The following is a 21,128-nucleotide window of genomic DNA, read 5'->3' as shown; positions in this document are numbered from 1 at the left end:
GTTTCTGTCAAGCCTGGCATGCCAAGGGGCAGCTGTCCAAGTATCGAGATTCAGCGGGCGTGTCTCCCCATGTCTCACACCTCCCAATCATCAGTGTCTAAAAGCCCTAAACTCCCTTCTCCACCATCCCACGAAATCCTGGGTCGACACGTCAATGCCCAAGTCTTTCAATGCCTTGGTACTGAGGTGACAATCGTAAGGCCGCTGGACACTTGCATTCGGGTCGTTCCCTTCCGTGTTGGGCTTGATCCGGTCGATGGGCAATCCGTTGATCTCTGCAAATAACTGACAAATCTCATACTTGGTGTACTTATCCTCGCTCGAGAATTGGAGAATCCTCGGCAGCGAGTTCCGATCACTGGTCTCTAGATACTTGGCAGCGATGTCTACCAGGGACCATTAGCCTCCCCGTTCCTTAAAAATTGTCGGGATTGTTGGGGGCAAACTCAGAAAATGCTCACCTTTGAGCACCCGGCCAATGTCCTCGGTGTTTGTTGGGTAGCGGAGAGCCCAATGATCCATGTTGATATTGGCACCCTCCTGCTGAGCTTTGAGTACTGAATCCATCAAGACATTCACCGCACTTTCAGCGTTGCTCTTAGCTGAGCCGTAGAGGACGGGTACACGTAACACCACTCCCAGACCTTCCTTTCCGGCCATCTGGAATTCATGGAGGACTGCCCGCTCGCCCTCGAGCTTGGTCTGTCCATATAGGTTGGTCGGGGCAGGCTCGGCGTTGTTCTCATAAGGAGCATCGCCGGGCTTGCCGGGGAACACGTAGTCGGTGGAAATGTAAGTCAACAAGATGCCTCTCTCTGCGCAGAGCCGAGCAAGTGCGCGAGGTGCCTCGACGTTGAGAGCTCGTGTTCCCTCGGGGTCCTTGTCAACCTTGTCGGGAAATCTGTTGGCGGCGGCTTTGATAACATGTGGGTTAGTTTGAGAGCTGTGCTATCAAATCAGATGAGATGCTAGTCTTGACGTACAGTGAACCACCACTTGTGGTCTGCGTTATTGTTAGTCAGTCACATCTCTTTTGTTTGCTGTGTGATACGTACTTGACATCGTCGAGGACCTTCTTCAGCTCATCAGCATTGGTCAAGTCAACCTTCAAGATGTCAGTGCCATCAGCGCGGGAGAAGCCAGTTCCTTTGACAGTCCAGTCATTGTTTGCAAAAGCCTTAAGCACCTGCCTCCCCAACAGGCCGGTAGCTCCCGTGACAACTGCTGTCTTGCCGCCCATAATGGAAATCGAAGAGTATGATAGAAGGCTCGTGGTGAAACTGGCCGGAAGCTGCCCTCCGAATCGCTTGCATTGGGCGCAGAGGGGTAACGTCATCGCCTTTGTCCGCGTGGGTTAGGGTTAATGTCGCGGCCCAGGTCCAATTCATGAACATTCTAACAGTTTGATATTCATACTACTCATTATTCAAGTAACCGCTGAATAAATAAAATCACCAAAACTGTGTTCTTACGGCCATTTAATCCTCGTCTTCAACCTTGTCCTCCACCATCTCCTTCGCAGTGTTATTCACAATCTTCTCTGTCACCGGTCTCTCCCCTCCACTGAAACTACCGCTGACACTTCTCAATCCACCAGTATTACTCACACTGATGCTCCCCTTCCTATCCCCCGTGGCAAACCCCACCGTGACTTCGGTGGCACTAGGCGGAGCCCCCCCCATCATGGCCGGAATACTAATCGGACTAAGCTGTTTCCCAAAGTCATCGAACCCAGGCGGCACCGGGATCCTTATATCCTCTGGGCTGCCAGGTATCATCCGCGGGTCGAGGCCCGGAATGTGAATTCGCTTTGCCTCATTCTGATATGCTGCAGGAATGATCTCGATAATTTCGTCTCGGGGGAACTTAAGCTTGGGAATGTCTCGAGTAGAGCAGTGCATTAGGTAAGAGTACAGAACCCTCAAGACCGACTCGTGGGCGATGATCAAAAGATCATTTTGCTCACGCTCAAGCTCAAGAATGATGGGTTCGAGGCGCACGGCTAGGTCGTGATAGGACTAAAAGGGGGTTAGGGGACAATATAAATAATCAAAAAAAGAAAAAGAAAAAGAAAACATACCTCAGCGCGGGGATACCGATGATGATACGGATCCAACTCGTGCTTCTCCACCTCTTCAGGATACAAATTTCTGATCGCTCTCTCCGAAAGCTTCTCACACACTCCCGGGTTAATTTGTGACATTTGGCTTCTGTGTCGAACTTTGTACCCCAACTTCTCAAGAGGCTCGGCTGTCTGAATTGTCCGCAGCCTGGTCGACGTCCAAATCGTGAGCGGACGCAGAGGAACATCAGGGCCGCCCTGATCGATAATCGCCTGTCGCTCTTGCTCTCGATGCCGCATAAGCGTCTCGGCCATAACTTGAGCATACGCCTCGCCCTCGGCGGAGAGCGGCGCATCGGCCTTGTAAGAATCCTCCTCAGTAGCGGTACCTGCACGGACAAAGAAGGTGGTACGGTGTTTGATGTGGAGGTTGGTGAGATAGAAGACGATGCGGTGCGAGAGGTAGTTGAAGCTGACGTTGTTGTAAAAGAAGGCCTGACCAGCGTTGATCATCTTGACGTAGTTGAGCTCTTCCTCTGCCATGGTTTCGAATACGGGAATCTTCGTCTCGATGCGTTTGAGATAGCGTTTGGCGGCCTCATCTGGGTCCATGCCGTGGAACTGCACACTGTGAGCATTTCCGTCTGCTCGCAAGGCGCAGCTACCATTGTTTTTTGTACTTACATCGGGAGACGAAATCTTGACATTTCGGGCGTTTTCCTTGAGGATCTCTTGATCATCCACAAAAGACTCGATAAACAGTGTTTGAACATCATGCTTGGCAAATTCTTTGGCAAGGGCACGACGGCCGCTTGCGGTGGGATTCACGGCGTCGTAAATCGCAACCTGACCATTTTCATGGTTCAGCCAGCCGTAAATATCCTCCCTGCATTTCTTCAGAATTTTCTGGCGAAGCATGACAGACGCTGGCGAGGCATTGGGGTAGAAATAGTCCTGTGGAACATGGCCTCCTTGGCCAACCGTAGCTCGGCGGTAGTCACCAAGGTGGAATATGCGAGTCTTGACACCAAGCCTATGGGTATATTAGTTTCACATTGCGTCCTGCCACATAGAAGGGGAACATACCAAGAGAGATATCGAGCCATGGAGACACAGATGTGACTGATACACTGCTTGTCAGCCACGAAACGGTGCATATGGTTTCACCGAGGGGAACCTACGTCTTTCCTCTAGCTGGAAGGCCAACCATTACGATGGCGATTCTCCCCGAATGGAAGAGACGACCAGACATGGTGCTGTACAACTGGGCTGGGGCCAAATTGCCCACCTCGCTTGGGACATCGTGAATGCCATCGATGAAAGTTGAACTCTTGCGGCGGTAGCGTGGGGCATTGGCCGCGATTTCGGCAGTTCTATCATCATTAGCAATGCTGTCCCTGATGCCCTTCATTGATCGAGGCTCGACGGAGGTGTGCTGTCTAGGAGTCTCCACCATTGACTTACAGGAGTGTATCCATGGTGATCGCTCAAGATTGTCCGCGTTTTGCGAGCGTCCAATAGGATGTACACGGGAGAGAGGGTAATATTCTGCGCCTCGGATTACGAAGTGATCTTTGCAACTGGTGATGCCCCTCTTTTATCTTCAACCTTGCCAAGTCAGGTAGGTCGTAGGTCGAGATGGATTTTGCCAAGACGTCTAACTCGACGAGGGGCCGTATGTGGATGAATATGTTTGTCACACCAGCTGTGGATGAAGAAGAGGGCTTCCCAAAGCTCGGATTCGGCGTCGCCTCTTTATACAGAATGATGTAACAGGCGACTTATGGGCCACAGATAAGCATTGGCGGGCAAATCTCAGATGAGGAGCGAAGTTCGTGGGACTTGGGCCTGGTATGGGGACTCCACTTTCAGCGTGCAGGTTAAACGGGATGGAGAATGGGGGACAAGATGAACGACAAGCGGATGAAACAAAATCAGAAGCAGTGAGCAAATGGAAGCGTGTAGTGTAAGGGCGGCGAATGCGACGCTGCTATCCGCTTAGAGACGACCGACGTGAAGCAAGTGCAAGAGGCTCCCACGGGGCGCTATTAAGATCGAAGGTGGAAGAATCCCGGCTTCCGCTGGAGGGAACGGGCCAAGGGCGAGGCGCCACTGCGCATTACCTATGTGCCTACCTTACACTGTTAGTGATCAACCCTCCCCGTCAAACAAGGGAACGGCCACTGTGGCACGTCAAAGATCATGAGTTGAATATACTGCAACTATGAGACATTCAACACACAGCTACCCCTCACTCGGATAGAATTTCAGGTCTCCAGTCTTGCCGTCTGGAAGAGGCATATGTGACATGTAGTTTTGATGTTTCAATGACTTTCTTTATCGCATCTTATCGGGTGCTATGCTGGGCAAGAGACTTGCTCCTACCTACTTAGTGTAGTACCTGGATACTTCTCTATGTACGGAGTTTTTCGTACAGAAATTCGGTCGTGACTTTCTCCGGACCCGGCCGTGGCGGGCGGTTCGGTGTCGTCACCTGGATTTGGGTGCTGCGAGTTCTGCTCGTTCCTTGGCAACCACTAACAAACATGGAGCAAGCCCCACCTAAAATACAGCGCAAGGGCCAACAAACTGGGCAAGCCTGCTGCACCGCGAAATTTTTGGCCTGGCTCTTGCCTTCGTCGTCAAGCTCAGGTCTTAGCAAACCAGACGAGAGTCTCCAGCAAGCTGCTCAAACTCCACGACATCGAGAGAACCCCTCGGACCAGCCCCGGCGATTTCACTACCACCTGCCCTCTCCTCCCGCCGAGGAAACTTCCGTTCCGATATAGAATCAGCCGAAACCAGCCCCTCACAAGCTGCGATTGCTCTCATAATGGCGTCCAGCTACAGCTCGCCATTTGCGGCATTGCAAAATAACCCCATCTTCTCCGGTCTCTCAGATGTTTACAATGCTTTCCAAGAGAGGAGAGCAAAGCTCGGCTTGTCAAATCCCGGAAAGGTAGAAGACATCTCCAAGGGTATGTGACTATAGAAGAAAAAGACGTTGGCATTGGGAAGTGGCGCTGACTGTGTCCAACTTGCAGAGGTCAACCGAGATGTTCTTGCCCAGCAGCACATGTTCTCCGGCCTTCGCGCCGAGCTCACAAAGCCTTTCAGCCTGAGCCCTCTGTACGTTTCCTTCTATACAACGGGAACCATGATTTCAACATGTACCAGCGTCACCGCGATGCGCCGATGGATATGGTTGCTGGCGGCCGAAGTTACAAGACGTGATCCTAACTGGCAATCTCAAGGTTTCAAGTATCACATCAGTTTGCGCTGGGCGAGCGTCTGAACCCCTATACATTTGCAGCTCTTTACGGAACCAACCGGGTATGTGACTTGGCGGGACTATTACTTCTGGCATTTTCTAATATGTGGTGGATAGTGTTTCGCCCAGGGCAGCATTGATGAGATTGGCGCTCTTTCTGGACGGTTCAACTGGAGATGGGGCCCCGACTCGACACACGTCAGCAAGTCGCAGTTCCAGGTCGGCACCGGACAGGGTGATTCCATCCAGCTCGAGCATGAATACAATGGCGCCGACTTTGTGGCCTCACTCAAGGCCCTCAACCCCTCCGTCCTCGAGGGTGGTTTGAGTGGTATCCTTATCGGTCATTACATGCAGTCGCTCACTCCCAAACTTGCCGTCGGCCTCGAAGCTGTTTGGCAACGTCAGTCGAGACTCGAACCTCCGGTAACGGCCGTCAGTTATGTTGCCCGTTACAAGGCCGAGGACTGGATCGCCAGCGCTCAGTTGCAGGCCCAGGGTGCTCTGAATACCTCGTACTGGCGCCGCCTCTCTGACAAGGTTCAGGCTGGTGTCGATATGTCGCTTAGTGTTGCTCCTGCTAACCCCATGTTGGGTGGCGGTCTCCAGAAGGAGGGCGTTACTGCTTTCGGAGCCAAGTACGACTTCAGAATGTCGACTTTCCGGGCGCAGATTGACTCGAAGGGCAGACTTGGCTGTGTGCTCGAGAAGCGCGTCATGGCTCCTCTCATGATGACCTTCTCTGCTGACGTTGACCACATGACGGTACGTAATTGTACCATAGCAAATCGCGAACGTTCACTAACTTTGTCAACAGCAACAAGCGAAGGTGGGCGTTGCGATTGCCATCGAGGCTGCCCCTGAGATGGACGAGCAGGAGATGATGGCCGCCTCCCAGGCTGCCCCGGTCAACATCCCCTTCTAAATGTTGCCGCAGGTCCGCGGATAATGTAAGATATTACAGGCCTTGTATCTTCGCCCCTCACGCTCGAGATCGCATATCCAACTTAATTCCCGCCCAGTTCCTGCCGGGCAGTGACAACTGACCAGTTTGCCGGATGCCATTGCCGGTGATGATGCTCGCAATCTGTTATCCTTTCTTCACACCCTGTTTTACTATGAAGGGTTGGCTTCCGTCGCCCGCCTACGACCAATAACGACGTCGGCAAGGAGTTTCTGTCGATCACGAGCGCAACCGTCCTTGAATGATGGCCTTTTATGGACGGGACGATGGACGTTTTCTGTTCTTTTTGACCCCCATTCCGCGCTCACGATATCTCTCTCCGAACACTAAGAGAAGCATGCCCCCCAGTCCTCGACCTAATCATTTTCAGAAGACGGTCAATATATGTGGCGATGATGTCCAAAGAGAGAAAGTGGCGCGAATCTGTACTATAGATGTTTTGAATTATGGCGGTGGCTGGGTGGGGTTTTGGGGTTTGGGTTGATTTGTGGTTGCAAGTGGTCTTGTCATTTTGTCTTTCTCCCCATTCTTGTCAAAAGCTGTCTTTTCTCATGACAACATACCAAAACACTGGGGGTGGGGGTGAAGGAAAGGGAAAGGAGCAGAACAAGAGATCGTCCGCGACAAGCAAAGTTTGCCGATGCGCAAAATATTACCAGAGGTCGGTCGATTTGGGCCCGAGTCCGTCTATTCCCATATCCAGCGCGATGTGGCTCAGTACAGGCTTGGTCCTAATGCTCATCAATGGCCAACGCCAGGTGGTACTTCAAGGATTTCTATCTATTGTGCCTCCTTCCAGGTTGTGTATATATATAAACCCCCGGTGCTGTAAAATAACCAATTATTTCTTCTTGTCCATGTTCCCACACGCATTTCTTCATTACAGAACGAACCAATTTATACTGATGGTGATTGCAAAGGCATCGCACGACACAGAAAGGGTGGGACATTTTGCGCTGGTTGCCATATGGTTGTCCGTGGTTGCTGCCGCGTACGTGTGAGATACTTGGGGAAAATAACAGAAATTCCTAACTCCACCCACCCTTTCTGGATCAATGGCTTATGTCTCAAGCACTCCGACTGAGCATCCTCAATTGCATCCGATTCTACCGGGCTCAAAACATTTTGTTGCTGCAAGTATCAGGAAAGCACGAGAGCGAGATAATGGATTTCATTAGATAAGACGAATTGCGGCTCTTATCAATGAGAGTCTATTTACACGACCTTTTGATATCACAATTGATTTGCGTTTCCCACTTGAACAACTCGTTCTAAACAATTCCAGAAGTATTACAAAATGACGATAAACTTATTTCAGGACCCGATATCTTCATATCGTGAGTCAGACACGGATAATGACCTTGACAATGAGATCGCCGAGCTAGAGCGCAAGCTGGCCGCAGCCAAAGCCAAGCGTTGCAAACACCCCCGATCCCGGCTTGAGGGCGACTCATCATCATCATCATCATCCCCGGAACGACCGCTGTTGGCACCTAGTTTGTTTCCCCCCCTTTGTTTACCCCCTGATTGATTCTTGGGGAAAAAAATTACAGGTTTACTAATTTTCTGGTGGTAGACCTTCCAAACCACTTCCACCTCCTCCTCTCAGACTCCGCCCTCCCACTGGGGAGCTTCGCCTTTTCGTCCGGACTGGAGTCGTACCTCGCCCACGGCCATAAGTCAAACCCTTACCACCCTCACACCTCCTTCGCAGCGTTCCTCCCGCTGTCGATAAGCTCCTACGCGTCCACCACCCTGCCGTTTGTCCTCTCAGCGCATCGGGACCCGTCACTGTCGAATCTGGTCGAGCTAGATGACGCCCAGGACGCAAGCATAATCTGCACTGTTGGCCGTCGGGCGAGTGTAGCCCAAGGGAGGGCGCTGCTGGGAATATGGGAGAGGTCGTTTTCGCAATCCCTCCCCCCACTGGGTTCGTCAGTGGTAACGGCAGCGCAAAGGGGTGATCTCAAGGCTTTTGGGCTGCTGGTCAAAAGGGGGTCGAGCAAGGAGATCCCGGACGCGAGCGCTCATCTTGCGCCGCTGTTTGGGGCGATATGTTCTGTTGTTGGACTGAGTCTGCAGCAGACGGCGTATATCTTTTTATTTGGGCATGTCAAAGCACTCGTCTCAGCAGCGGTTAGGGCAGGGATGTTTGGGCCGTATCAAGCGCAAAAGATACTTGCTGGGGAGACGGTGCAGGAGTTGATCACGGAGATGATCAAGCGGGAGTGGGGGACCAAGGTCGAAAGAGCAGGGCAGAATGTACCGGTTATGGATCTTTGGTTCGGGAGGCATGAGGTGCTTTATTCAAGGATATTTAATAGTTAGGTGAGACAGATGTGGTATCATTATGCCTCTTGTGTAACCAAGGTATTTCTATGAGAAAAGGAATGCCATGATGATATTCTACAAAGTCGGTTGAGTTGGCTTAGTCCGAGTCGCTGTCGTATGCTACCAACGGCCCTGTAGATGTCTTGGGTGCTGGTTTTGAAGCAACTGCTACCTGGGCGCCTTGAAGCGCGGCGAGAGTGCTGCTGGAGAATATCCCGCCCTGCTGCTGCTGTTGTGGTGGTGGCTTATCATACTGTTGTTCCTGCATCATCTCCTGTTCCGCCGCCTCCAGCATCAGCCTCTGCTCATGCTCCAACTCGAACCCTTCCCTTCCCCTTGGATTAACAGCATTAGGCCCCCTGGCAAAATGAACCTCATCCGGCGCTTCGTACCCCTCCAACCCATACCCACTTTCAATCTTTCTTCTCTTCCTCGCCTCTGGGTCCTTCCCTTCAATTTCAGCCACAAACTCAGCAGGCAGAGCTTTTCTGATCGCCTCGGCAGCCTGCTCCTCGATCCTCCTCGCCTCTCGCTTCTGGGCCATGGGATTGGGATCTGGAAGCGACCACCTCAAATTCAAGATCTCATTGCCCTCCAGTGACTGCCACGCCATAGCCTCCTTTGCGAACTCGGCATTGGCCAAGTCCCGGTAGGTGACAAACGCAATGCCCCTATTGGAAAGCACCCTTATTCTTTCAATCGGTCCCCACTCAGCAAAGTGGCGCGCGACAATCTCCTCGATATCATCCGACACATGAATCCTCCCCACGTAAATCGTGCGGTTTTGCCGACTGAAAGACCCAACACCACCCATGTCATCGCGGTAATCCGAGAACTTGTCGCGGCCGAAACAGTCGACATTTTGGGGGAAGATGTCGTACGGGCCGGGAAGACGGTGAAGGTAGTCGCAGTCCTGACCCTTGTGGCAGACACCGCGGGCAAAGTATAGGCAGAAGAAGGCACCTGGATGGCCATCGGCTTTGGTGTACCCCGAGTCGAGGGCGATGTTGCATCTTCCCTTGGCGTGGGTTTGGCTCATGGCCGAGTCCTCCTTGTCGCCGCCTGCCCATTTGTTATACCAGATGTTGAATGTCGTGCCGGTTTGTGCTGGGGGTTCCGACTTGACAGTGGCTGGGTCAACTTGGGCGCGCGCTGGTCGCTTCTTGCGGCGAATGATCTTTTTGACCTTCTTCTCGGCGGGCGCGGTGACTTCTGTGGTGTTTTTTGTGGTGGTGAGGGCAAGGCTGTCTTCGGAGGCCATCTCGGGCAGGTTGACGGCCGTGTCTGGCCTGTTGACGACTTCGGCCATGTTTGCGGTTGTGTTATTGGAAAGAATGATGCTGTTATGTCGTGAATGGCGTGTGTTGAACGATCTATGTTGTACGTATGTTCAGTCGCAGTGAAAATTGGTGCGCTGGCGATGAATGTGATGGTTGAATCTTGGACTGGAGCTCTGGAAAGTTTGATGCGGTGAAATGCGCGATTCGAAAGTGATACTGCTGGCAACGCGCCGAGCGTCACTCGGTAGGTCTGGAAAATTGACAAGCTCCCAGGCACCTTGCTGACCCCAGTTTAAAAGCAAGCTAGTCAAAGTGGGCAGGCGGTGAAGATTTGAGTGTGCCACTCTTGCCCCTTCCTGCCCCTCAGAAATTCTGCCAACCTGAGAAACGTGGGGTCTGTCCTGGCTGCTGTCTTGAATTATAGCTGAATATCGGCTTGATACATGAACTTGGTGCTTGTCGCCATCAACCTACGGTTTATACCACTCACCCTTCCGACAGGACAGTAGAGACACTGTAAAGGTCTCGTAACCGCCAAGATGGTGAACATTACGGAAAAGATCAAGGAGTTAGTCTCTCATTTATCATCATGTTCATCCAGTTGTCTCGTGAGCACAGACTGGCTGACGGAATCGTGAAATAAAATAGGATTGAGGATGAGATGAGGAAGACTCAAAGTTTGTACATACCACCTGGTCTATCACCCAACACCTCACTAACAGGTATATCTAGAGAATAAGGCAACTGGTAAATTCATACCTCACCACTTTCATATTCGTACAGTATCTAACACTCACCCTAGAATATCACTTGGGTCTCTTGAAGGGGTAAGTGAGTGGCCCTTCCCCCTCAACACATTCCCTACATACTTACCCCATCCCCAGTAAACTCGCCCGTCTCCGCGCACAACTCCTCGAACCCGGCCCGGGCGCCGGCGGTGGTGGTGGCTCCGGTTTCGACGTCAGCAAGTCCGGCGACGCCAGAATAGCCCTCGTCGGCTTCCCCTCCGTCGGTAAATCGACCTTCCTCTCCAAAGTCACCAAGACCAAATCCGAAGTGGCCTCCTATGCCTTCACAACCCTCACCGCCATCCCCGGCGTCCTCGAGTACGGCGGTGCCGAGATCCAACTCCTCGATCTACCCGGTATCATTGAAGGTGCCTCCGAAGGCAAAGGCCGCGGCCGCCAAGTCATCTCCGCCGCCAAAACCAGTGATCTCATCCTCATGGTCCTCGACGCCACCAAGAGAGCCGAACAGCGCGCCCTTCTCGAAGCAGAGCTGGAAGCCGTAGGCATCAGACTCAACCGTGAACCTCCGTACGCCTTTCCTCCCCATTTCCTCCCCTTCCCCCACTAACCCCCCGTCCCTAGTAACATCTACCTCAAACCCAAAAAAGCCGGCGGCATGAAAATTACCTTCCAATCCCCCCCCAAAGGAATCGACGAAAAAATGATCATGAACATCCTCCGCGATTACAAGATCCTCAACTGCGAAGTCCTCATCCGAGACGAGAACTGTACCGTCGACGACCTCATCGACGTCATCATGGCCAACCACCGCAAATACATCAAATGCCTCTACGTCTACAACAAGATCGACTCCGTCTCCCTCGACTTCCTCGACAAGCTCGCCCGGGAGCCCCACACAGTTGTCATGTCTTGCGAGCTGGACCTCGGCATCCAGGATGTGATTGACCGGTGCTGGAAGGAGCTGAACCTGGTCAGGATTTACACCAAAAGGAAGGGGAACGACCCCGACTTTAGCGAGGCGTTGATTGTGAGGAGTAATAGCACCATTGAGGATGTGTGTGACAGGATTCATAGGACGCTGAAGGATACGTTCAAGTATGCGCTCGTTTGGGGCGCCAGCGCGAGGCATATACCGCAGAGGGTGGGGTTGAGTCATCCGGTTTGCGATGAGGATGTGGTATATATTGTCAGTGGGTGGAAGGCTTAGTTTCGTTTTGTGGTGGTGGTAGTTAGTCGAGAAAAATATGAGAATGATTCTAGCGCTGAAACAAGCATCCAGATAGGTACTGTTGATGTGATGTGTCTATAAATTGAGATTGAGAGTTGTAGCTGTGGATTATCTGTATCCAGAAGGGGTGATGAAATGCCATGAGAAGAACCCGGTACCATGTGTCAAATGTCAAACCACCACCCTCGGTAACAAACACTCTGGTCAAGGCCAGCCAGTAACACAATCACCAACAAAAAAGAAAAATACAGAGATGATGTATACGGCAGCAATAATGCACCACCCCATCAATTATTTTGTCTGTGCCTAAAAAAAGCAAAAGTGTAATTCATAATGTAGTAATCATCTTTCCCCAGTAAAAAACTCCCCTTCCTTTCCCCCCGATTTCTTTTGGGTAGTCTGGCAAAGTAAACTGTCAAAGCAAAAACTCTGTAGCAAGCCAAACCTCAAACGCCTTTGATGTTTCCCAATGCCTCCCAAACCCCCGATAGACCAATTTGCCCCCTTCACCCCTCTTGTGTAGAGGGAGTGTGTGTACTCTGACAAAAGAAAAAATAGAAGCGATGTAATCAAACAAACAGAAAATAAGGGTTTCCGTTATGGTTGGAGGAGAACGGTCATGTCGAAGAGAAAAAGAAAAGGGTGTTCATGTTTCGCCGTGTCCAATGCCTAGCTGCTGCCGGCAGGAGGAGCGGCGGGCTTGGGCTTGTTGCCGAACAGCAGGCTGCTCTGGCCCGCGGCGTCGAGCTTCTTAGAGGACGCCTGGGCGAAGAGGGATTTGGGCTTGACTCTGTTGGGGGAGTGCGGTTAGCATTTGTGGTCAGAAGATAGGACAGAGATAGCGAGGTGTGTACTTACTTGCCGACTTGCTTGCTGCGGAAGGCACTCAGCTTGGCTGTGCAAGGGGACATAAGGTTATCCGAGGGGGAAATGTAAGTTTTCCTGGGAGGGTGCGTGTTAGCGACTTGATCAAACAGAAAGTAGAATGATCGAGGGAAGACATACTCCTCCTGTGCCGCCATCTTGTTCTGAAAGACCTGACGGTGGTACTCCATGCTCATAGTATCGGGCTTGCCGCAGGTATCAGTCGAGGTCTGGGTGGTGTTGTTGTTGTTGGTGGTAGGAAGCGACATGTTGACGTCCTTGGCAGCGAGGACGTTGGAAGGCATCGTTATATGTTGTTTGACTGGTTTGCCAGCTGATGGTTGTATGGTGTAATGGTTTGTTTTGGTCGTACAAGAACTGGTTCTTGGTTTGGTCGGTCGGTTGGGCAAGCAACGGGAACGGAAGGGCTCGGGCTGCTACTGGAATGGAGGGTAGGTGCAATCGACGAATCGAATCTGTCCAAGCGATCCGAGCTGAAAGGTAGGTTGCGTAAACAACACGAGATGGGGGAGCCAAAAAAGCAGGATTTGTGTTGTCCGAGGTAGCAAAGATGCTGGTATCTGGAGGCGACGAGGGGCAAAATTGGTGAAGGGAGCGGGTGGTCGGTTTAAATTGGCTGCCAAACTGGGGCGAGAGTCAATGCTGGGCTGTGGGTTGTTTGGACTGTAAGTGAATTGAGCAAGTGTGTGGTGCAGGAAACAGGTTCCGGGAGAAAAAAAACAACAGACTACCGTTTTGGGTAACAACGACCGGGCAACCGAGCATTGACGCACGGGCTCCACAACACCCCAAGCCCTTGCCCCTGGCGAGAGGCACAGTCACGGCGCTCAGCGACTGCGATCACCCCAAAAACACCCATTGTTTACAGCGATAAATCAACAAGTCACTGAAAAATCCCATTCTGTTGGTGGAGCAGTGGATACAAAATATTGATAATGTAATGTCATTCCCAGATGCCAAAAATATTCGCCAGAATTCAAAAGTGTTTATAGCATAAAAAATTAGCGCTTGATGTTGGAGCCAATCTCCGATCTGGTGATGTTGTACTTCTTCAACAACTCCTCAGCCTTTGCTTTTTGAGCAGCAATCTTGGCAGCAACCTCCTTGCCACGGCGGTTCTCGTTCCTGCCCATCTGCTGCAGATGCACCTCATCTGGTCCATCCGCCAGTCTGAGGGTGCGGATCTGAGCCCACATGTTGGCCAAGGGAGTGTCCTGACTGACACCGGCTCCACCGAAGGACTGGACGGCCCTGTCAATGACAGTCAGGGCAGTCTGGGGAACGAGAACCTTGGCCTGGGCGATCTCCTTCAGCGCGGCCTTGGGACCTTGCTCGTCCATCTTGATGGCAGCGTTGAGAACAACCAGGCGAGCAGCGTCAATCTCCAGACGGGACTTGGCAACCCACTCGAGGATAACGCCATGCTCACGAAGCTGCTTGCCGAAGGGAGTCTTTGTCGGGTCGTTGATACGCATAAGCATCCACTCCAAGGCACGCTCAGCAGCACCAATGGTTCTCATGGCGTGGTGGATACGGCCGGGACCGAGACGGCCCTGGATGATCTCGAAGCCACGACCCTCTCCAAGCACAAGGTTGGTAGCCGGGACGCGGACATTGTGGAAGGTAATGTGGCCGTGGCCATGGGGCGCATCGTCGTAGCCGTAGACAGAAAGCATGCGGTGGATAGTGATGCCCTTGGTGTCTGATGGCACAAGGATGACGGATTGCTGCCTGTATGGGTCCTTGTTGTTGGGGTCACTCTTGCCCATGACGATGTAGATCTTGCAGCGCGGGTCACCGGCACCACTGGACCACCATTTCTGTGTTGTGTTGTTAGTGTTACGCAGTGTAGTTAAGCAAGACGATGGCACTTACGGAGCCGTTCAAGACATAGTGATCACCGTCTCTGACCATCTTCAGCTCAATATTCCGAGCATCTGAAGAGGCGACCTGAGGCTCTGTCATGAGGAAAGCCGAACGGATGACACCGTCCATCAAGGGCTTGAGCCACTGAGCCTTTTGGGCATCATTGCCATACTTGGCCAACACCTCCATGTTGCCGGTATCAGGAGCAGCACAGTTGACCGCCTCGGAGGCAACTCTGGACTTGCCCAACCATTCGGCCATCAAGCCATACTCGAGGTTGGTGAAGCCGGGAGACTCCTTGTAATGACCCTTGGGCAGGAACATGTTCCAGAGGCCGAGGGACCTCGCCTTCTCCTTGAGGTCCTCGAGGATCTTGGGGTGAGCCTGCCATCTCGCCTCACCAACGCCAACCTGGGCCTCAAAGACAGTATCGGCACTGAGGTGACATCATTAGACCGGCTGTGGTTTCAATATGGAAAGCGGTGAGGTGAACCATACGGAATACACTCTTCATCAACGAACTTGGCAACGATGTCCAACGTCTTCGCGGCCTTGTCGCTAACGCGATCGCGGACCTGCACCTGGATGTTAGTAATATGCTTGCTGGATGCGGAGGTGGAGCGTATGCAATGGGGGCTTCATCATACAGCAATGGGGATCTGGGCCGACATGTTTCTGGTGGCTTTAAACTTTCAACAAGACTTGATTGATTTGGCGAATTGGCAAAAGGTCGACAAACTCTGAAAGAACAGAGGCAACGGCACTGCTAATAAACATATGCATCAAGGTCAATACGGGAGCACTTTGAGTTCAATGCATGGCGATGAATGGTTCGGCTCAGCTGATGGTTGAGCCGAGTTCCAAGCTACCCCTTCCCTGCCGAGGTTGATTTCGTGGGGAATGTGGGTCTCTGGCTGCCAAGAGTCCGGGGCCGTCCAATCGAACCCCTCAGTTGGCGCATGCCGTTTTCCGCTCATTTGTTGTTGGTAAGCATTTCCACTGCACATTTCCATGGGGAAAACACCATGATATCCGGAGCATTCACCTCGGGTCATGTAGCGCGATCAGCTCATTACTAGCAAAACAGGATCTTTTCCAAAGTTCAACTTACGATACATGCGTCGACGTCTGTCTCACATGTCCAGCCCCGCTGCCTTACTCATTACTGCGCCTTGAAAACAGTGCTTCAGCGTTATCCCTCAACACCTTGATGGCCAACAGATGGACTATTACTTCCATCACACTTTATTTTCTCTAGTATAGCACAACGAACATATTATCGTGACGTCATGTCTCTGCGCCAGCATATCAATCAAACAGTCCCCCTATACTTGGCCTAAAACAGACTTGTGTGTTCTCACAGTCGCGAGATGGATCTGATGAGGTGACCAATGTCCTCTTGGACCACAATTGTGGCCCAGGATGCTGCGAAGGATGAAAGAATATGGTTCGCTCGCAGTGTGCTTATTTATAGGGGAAGAAGTATATTTGTACCAATAGGCATCACATTCGGTGCTGCCGTCCCGGTGTCTGGGCCTCTGGCTCTCCGGACCGATTTGCTGAGCCATCATGAGACGCTTACGCCGCGAAAGCCCCTCTGGTAACTACGATCATCTGCCACCACCTCACGACACGTTTTCCCACTGGGACTGTGGAAGCAGTCTGAGCATTACGTAGACCTGCAAATCCAGCCAACACCACACTCGTCATTTGCCGCCAGTCACCCTCACGATACTATGGCAGCAACAGCAGGCATCGAGATAAAGCTTTCTTCTAGACCCTTGTAGATCTTCTAGAGCGTCATTGGAGACGTCAACCTGCCCGTTTAGGGTAAGCACCATAACGAAGCCCCCGATCGGACCTGCGAACGGGGGCAAGGCGGGGCAAGGGTCTCTGTCAAACTGCAGATCACAAAACGCGGTTCGACTGACAGGTGCAGACGCAGCTATCGATGCAACATCATGGACAGCCCAGCCCTATTGAGCGCCATCAGCTAACCTTCTTTCCCCCACAGAAACGGGGTTCTGGGTCAGGAGTGCGCATCTGGGTGTTCACTGGACATTGCGATCCAATCGCAGGCCAGCAGGTAGGGTAAAGTAGCCACAGCGCTTGTATATTCGTATCTGTGCAAGAAATTCAAGATGCTGTCTCGTGGTTTTGATCAGTCGCGCGTGTGTGTGGACATTTAGCCAGCAGAGCTACTTTCCAACGAACGCCTTAAATGACTCGGTGATCAGTGGCCGAAGAAGAGCAGCATTTGAACTCTGAACTCTTGAAACTCTGCTCTGGCAACTTGTTGCTCCATGATAAGCAAAAGCTAAAGTGAACATTTTGGGCATCCACTTCCCCTGTGGTCCACAGGTCTTATCATCCTTGTCCACATCCCCATCCGCCACGCGTTGCGCTGCCCACGTCTTTGGGCCCCCCTCTTTGGCCCTTCAATTTGTTGGCCTTGTCCGTTGGCGAACAAGCTACCGCCTTCTCAACTTCCCGTCCCCCGTATTTTGGCGCTCAGCCTTTCTATCTCCAGCGCTCTTGATATCAACGTTGCCTCCAGCGGTGGACCTCGTCATTTTAGGCAATTCGGTTCGGAGCACCGGTGGCAGGCACCCATCGTCATCAGCCCGGCGGGCGCCCCTTCGCTTGTTGAGCGCTCGAGGGTTCATCGCAAAGCCCCAACTTGATACTTGCTCAGTGCGCCTGAAACCTAACCCCTCATCCCAACTATCTTAACGATATCCAAACACGAACCTTGGGATCTTCCGGTCGATGGTCAACACTTCTTCGAGGCGGATACCTTCATTCTTGACTAATCTTGCCTTGTTTTTCCTTTCTTTGACTGCTCCCCGTCACACTGCGCCTTCGATGCCCATTTTCGCATAGGTTGCCTTGCTGTGCGGTCCCCCACGTCCCGGTACCTGCCCCGTACATGGTACAACCTCTGTGGCGGATACAACACACAGTCACCTCGCTCTCCCAACAGCCGCATATATCGATGCGCTGCGCAAAACCACCAAGATGAAGGCAGCACAGATGATCATGCCTAAAAAATTCAGGAGCGTGCGAGACAAGAGTGGGAGCCACCGACGAAACAAGTCGTCTGAACCCGGTGCAAAGGTCCGTGTGGGAGAAGCTGTCTCGGCTCCGAGAAAGCTTGTTCAATTGCTGACGATTTTGTCTAGGCTCGCCCATTGGGGATTGATTCCTGGCTGTCTATATTTAGACCAGAGTCCGCAAAACAAGCCCAAAAGGAAAAGGAGGTAGAGGAAAAAGAAGCTGGAAAGGTGCGTTTGTTGGAGTCGTCTAGCCTCTATAGCTTGTGAAGTTGAATAGGTGCTGACAGTCATATTACAGGTCGAGGAGATCAAAAAGAAACTCGAAGAACTCAACTACCACGAGATCACAACCGACATTATCCGTTATGCCCTCGACTCCAAGTTCGCCGACGGCGACGTCGACAAGGCTCTGGAGCTGTTACAGCTACAACAGCAGGCGTTCGCTGGGATAATACAGCCATACAACGCCAATGTCCAAATGCTGGGTGCCGTGAACCGGGGAAATGTTACTTGTTATCTCGACGCCCTGCTATTTGCCATGTTCGCCAAGCTCCAGGCCTTCGAGTGCATGCTCAAGAATGACTCTACGGACGAGGCTCAAAGGAAACTGGCTGCCTTGTTACGGTTATGGGTCAACATGTTGAGAAGCGGAAAGTTGATTCCTACGGATATGGTAGGAGTCTAGCAGTCTTATTGACGGGGTTAAACTGACTTGATGTCCAGACACAACACATCCAGGAATCCCTTGCTGCGTGTGGGTGGAAGGAAGCCCAGTTGTTGGAACAGCAAGACACCTCAGAGGCTTTTGCGTTTATTACAGAGACACTACAGCTACCTCTACTTACGCTGCAGGTCGATTTGTTTCACCAAGGAAAGGGCGATGTGGATGATCACAAAGTGGTACACGAGCGGTTACTCAACCTTGCCGTCCCTCCCGATCCGTCGGGCAAGGGCATCAAACTCGAGGACTGCCTGGAGGAGTACTTCAACAACAAGGTCGATGTGCTTCGAGACAGCCTCGAGGAGAAGAAGGGCGGATTCTCGACACCCAAAAACACATTATTGGGCACCACAGATGAGGACGCGGCAACGCCGACCGACAATGGCGAGAGCTCGAAACTCCAGCGCAGATGGACGTTACAAGAGACCATCACACATTCCCCGGTATCCATGACGAATCCCACCCTGGAGGCTGCCGCCGAGTCGCCGGCTGTGTCGCGTAATAGATCTACGAGCATCATACAGCGAATTGTGGTCAAGAACGAGGAGGACCCGGCATCCAACGGTGAAGCAGAGAGCACCTCCCCGAAGCATAAGCGAAAGATTTCAACAATTGTAAAGGCTGTCACGATACCAGCGTGGCAGTTTTTCCGGCTAATCCGTGGGTGTCCCACATGCATACATTTGTCAGCGGAAATTCATAGCTAACATTCTGTAGCATGGCATGCCACAACAAACAGCGAACCTAGTAATGACGCTGAAGTAGCTCGCCATTTTACCCAACGACCGGTGGTAGGGATCTGCTTGAAGAGATACACAATGACAGAACAGGGTGTTCCTAAGCGACAAAATACTCTGATCGATATCCCGGACAGTTTGCGATTGCCTCAGTTCATGGCGGAGGACATCAACACCAAGGACAAGGATTCCAGTGGGCTTCGGGAAGAATTCAAGCTGGTACTGCAATCAGTGGTCTGTCACCGCGGAGATTCCCTGCATAGTGGTCACTATATCTCGTTTGCTCGGGTGGCTCCGAAGCTGCTGACCGAGAACCGAAGATACGAGGACGACCCGCCTCCCGACTACGAAGAGCAGCAGTGGGCAAAGTTTGACGACCTCGCGGTGGAGAATCGAGTGACGTACGTCGATGATATCAAGCAGTCGCTACGAGAAGAAATGCCATATCTTCTCTTCTACCAGGTCGTTCCCATGGTTGACGTCACGACGGCTTCCACAGATGGTTCTATTACCGAACCTCCGGCTTACAAGGACTTGAACGGAAAGGTCCCGGCTACTCTGATTGTCGAAACACCCAAGGAATCCGTGAATGGCACGATTTCGAGGGCGACTAGTGGCTTCTTTGACTCTGCCACCACCCTCACCCAAAACAGCGAGAAGCCCTCGATCCGGCTGAGCTCGGAAATGAACATGGACCAGCGCCTCAGCTTCGACGACGACCCGTATTCAATCAACTCCAAGGCTGAGCACTCCAGACGTGGTAGCTTGTCTGTTTCTGATGCAGCCGCCGCGGCCCCAGTTACACCAGAGGCAACTTCACCTGCGGTCACGACACCTACCGCCACTCAGGAAGAAGGCAAGGAAGAATCCACAGCTGCTAGACTATCCCGTGCGGCAGCCAAGTTCACAAAGACGGGAAGTAAATCTCGCCCTACTAGTCAGATAGGCGAGGGAAGGCTTAGCTCCACCATCTCGAGACTTGGATTTATTCGGCCGAACAAGGATGGGTCGACGTCTAGCAACGGGAGTACTACTGTGGTGGTAGTCCCATCTGTTGATGGGGTTGCCGCGGTGGATGAGCAGGCTGTGGTGACAGAGGAGGAAGGCTCGGGGTCTGAAACCGCCAAGGAGAGCAGAAAGGATAAGGAGAAGGAGCACCATTATCATCACTTAGGGCATCACGGAGGGAGCAAGAAGGATAAGGGAAAAAAGAAGGATAAGGATGGGGATGGGGAGAAGAAAGAGAAAAAGGAAAAGGGGAAGGGGAAAGACTCGAAGGATGGGTTACCTGAGCGGGAGTGCAGCATTATGTGAGGCGTTGATACTGGATTTTACGATCGGTTCTGGGATTTGGGTATTGGTATGGGATTGTTTGGTGCACTCCGAGCGGACTGGGGGAAAGCCGAAAAGGGAGGGTCAAGTGATCTCGTTTTTGGTTGCTTGGTCCTTACATGGTCGGGGGGTTACAAAGCATTGCATTTTGTGTTAACGTGATACCAAAAGATGTAGGGTATGTGGGGGAACTTGGCAACATGATGGGATGAAGAGAGGGGGGATTGTATACCATAGGGTTTGCTGAGAAGGACCGGAGCAGCTTGTGGCTCTTGTGTATGGCCAGCCAGAGAGGGCAGACAGGGAGAAGAGGGGTCATGGTTGAGAAAAGATATACATATAATTATTATCACTGTAATCAATGGTATATTTTGATAAGGCAATCACGGAGATGAGTATAAATGATAATGTTTGCAGGTATTGAGTATAGCAGAGAAATCCCCATCAAGAATGGTAAAACAACGTAACCAGCAGTTGCTCTCTCCTCCAAACCTGACATGCCTTTATACAAATAAATATACCAACAACCTTTACAAACAAAACACCGCCGCCATGATATATCAAATCAATCAATCCCATCCAGAGTCCCGAATTATGTCCCCATGATGCCTGCTCCCACCCCTTTATGTTGTTGCCATGCTCACAA

The 21,128-nt window shown here is 51.9% G+C and overlaps 9 protein-coding genes across 9 annotated transcripts; 4 read left to right on the top strand and 5 right to left on the bottom strand.

Annotated features, from left to right (window-relative positions):
- Positions 1-90: 90 nt before the first annotated feature.
- Positions 91-1,336, bottom strand: QC761_210600 (uncharacterized protein; the record flags this gene model as incomplete). Its single annotated transcript, XM_062876796.1, has 3 exons — positions 91-386; positions 462-901; positions 1,056-1,336. 3 exons carry the CDS (start codon positions 1,334-1,336, stop codon positions 91-93), a joined length of 1,017 nt encoding a protein of 338 aa, XP_062735427.1.
- A 142-nt stretch (positions 1,337-1,478) lies between these two features.
- Positions 1,479-4,356, bottom strand: QC761_210590 (uncharacterized protein; the record flags this gene model as incomplete). Its single annotated transcript, XM_062876795.1, has 6 exons — positions 3,527-4,356; positions 3,244-3,435; positions 3,149-3,184; positions 2,747-3,095; positions 2,081-2,683; positions 1,479-2,018 (listed from the first exon to the last, which is right to left on the bottom strand). The coding sequence occupies exons 1-6, from the start codon at positions 3,538-3,540 to the stop codon at positions 1,479-1,481; spliced, it is 1,734 nt and encodes a 577-aa protein (XP_062735426.1). The 5' UTR covers positions 3,541-4,356.
- A 67-nt stretch (positions 4,357-4,423) lies between these two features.
- TOM40 (translocase of outer mitochondrial membrane) lies at positions 4,424-7,190 on the top strand. Its single transcript, XM_062876794.1, has 5 exons — positions 4,424-5,040; positions 5,107-5,191; positions 5,317-5,395; positions 5,451-6,098; positions 6,151-7,190. The coding sequence occupies exons 1-5, from the start codon at positions 4,896-4,898 to the stop codon at positions 6,256-6,258; spliced, it is 1,065 nt and encodes a 354-aa protein (XP_062735425.1). The 5' UTR covers positions 4,424-4,895; the 3' UTR covers positions 6,259-7,190.
- A 193-nt stretch (positions 7,191-7,383) lies between these two features.
- QC761_210570 (uncharacterized protein) lies at positions 7,384-8,725 on the top strand. The gene is made up of 2 exons (XM_062876793.1): positions 7,384-7,793; positions 7,874-8,725. The coding sequence occupies exons 1-2, from the start codon at positions 7,595-7,597 to the stop codon at positions 8,623-8,625; spliced, it is 951 nt and encodes a 316-aa protein (XP_062735424.1). The 5' UTR covers positions 7,384-7,594; the 3' UTR covers positions 8,626-8,725.
- Positions 8,726-9,937, bottom strand: CWC2 (Pre-mRNA-splicing factor; the record flags this gene model as incomplete). The annotated part of the gene is made up of 1 exon (XM_062876792.1): positions 8,726-9,937. One exon carries the CDS (start codon positions 9,935-9,937, stop codon positions 8,726-8,728), a length of 1,212 nt encoding a protein of 403 aa, XP_062735423.1.
- A 362-nt stretch (positions 9,938-10,299) lies between these two features.
- RBG2 (Ribosome-interacting GTPase 2) lies at positions 10,300-11,974 on the top strand. The gene is made up of 5 exons (XM_062876791.1): positions 10,300-10,476; positions 10,557-10,581; positions 10,692-10,735; positions 10,793-11,224; positions 11,279-11,974. The coding sequence occupies exons 1-5, from the start codon at positions 10,448-10,450 to the stop codon at positions 11,862-11,864; spliced, it is 1,116 nt and encodes a 371-aa protein (XP_062735422.1). The 5' UTR covers positions 10,300-10,447; the 3' UTR covers positions 11,865-11,974.
- Positions 11,975-12,139: 165 nt separating this feature from the next.
- Positions 12,140-13,054, bottom strand: QC761_210540 (uncharacterized protein; the record flags this gene model as incomplete). Its single annotated transcript, XM_062876790.1, has 3 exons — positions 12,140-12,675; positions 12,744-12,827; positions 12,891-13,054. The coding sequence occupies 3 exons, from the start codon at positions 13,052-13,054 to the stop codon at positions 12,555-12,557; spliced, it is 369 nt and encodes a 122-aa protein (XP_062735421.1). The 3' UTR covers positions 12,140-12,554.
- A 717-nt stretch (positions 13,055-13,771) lies between these two features.
- QC761_210530 (uncharacterized protein) lies at positions 13,772-15,580 on the bottom strand (the record flags this gene model as incomplete). The annotated part of the gene is made up of 4 exons (XM_062876789.1): positions 15,284-15,580; positions 15,135-15,211; positions 14,646-15,072; positions 13,772-14,590 (listed from the first exon to the last, which is right to left on the bottom strand). Exons 1-4 carry the CDS (start codon positions 15,305-15,307, stop codon positions 13,772-13,774), a joined length of 1,347 nt encoding a protein of 448 aa, XP_062735420.1. The 5' UTR covers positions 15,308-15,580.
- A 1,183-nt stretch (positions 15,581-16,763) lies between these two features.
- Positions 16,764-20,871, top strand: QC761_210520 (uncharacterized protein). Its single transcript, XM_062876788.1, has 5 exons — positions 16,764-17,753; positions 17,819-17,920; positions 17,991-18,365; positions 18,416-19,073; positions 19,131-20,871. Exons 1-5 carry the CDS (start codon positions 17,655-17,657, stop codon positions 20,462-20,464), a joined length of 2,568 nt encoding a protein of 855 aa, XP_062735419.1. The 5' UTR covers positions 16,764-17,654; the 3' UTR covers positions 20,465-20,871.
- The last annotated feature ends 257 nt before the right edge of the window (positions 20,872-21,128 follow it).

This window comes from Podospora bellae-mahoneyi, chromosome 2 (genome assembly GCF_035222275.1).
Source record: "Podospora bellae-mahoneyi strain CBS 112042 chromosome 2, whole genome shotgun sequence".
Lineage (NCBI taxonomy): Eukaryota > Fungi > Ascomycota > Sordariomycetes > Sordariales > Podosporaceae > Podospora > Podospora bellae-mahoneyi.
The sequence above is the reverse complement of the archived record's forward strand: the minus strand, read 5'-3'. Positions and strand labels throughout refer to the sequence as shown.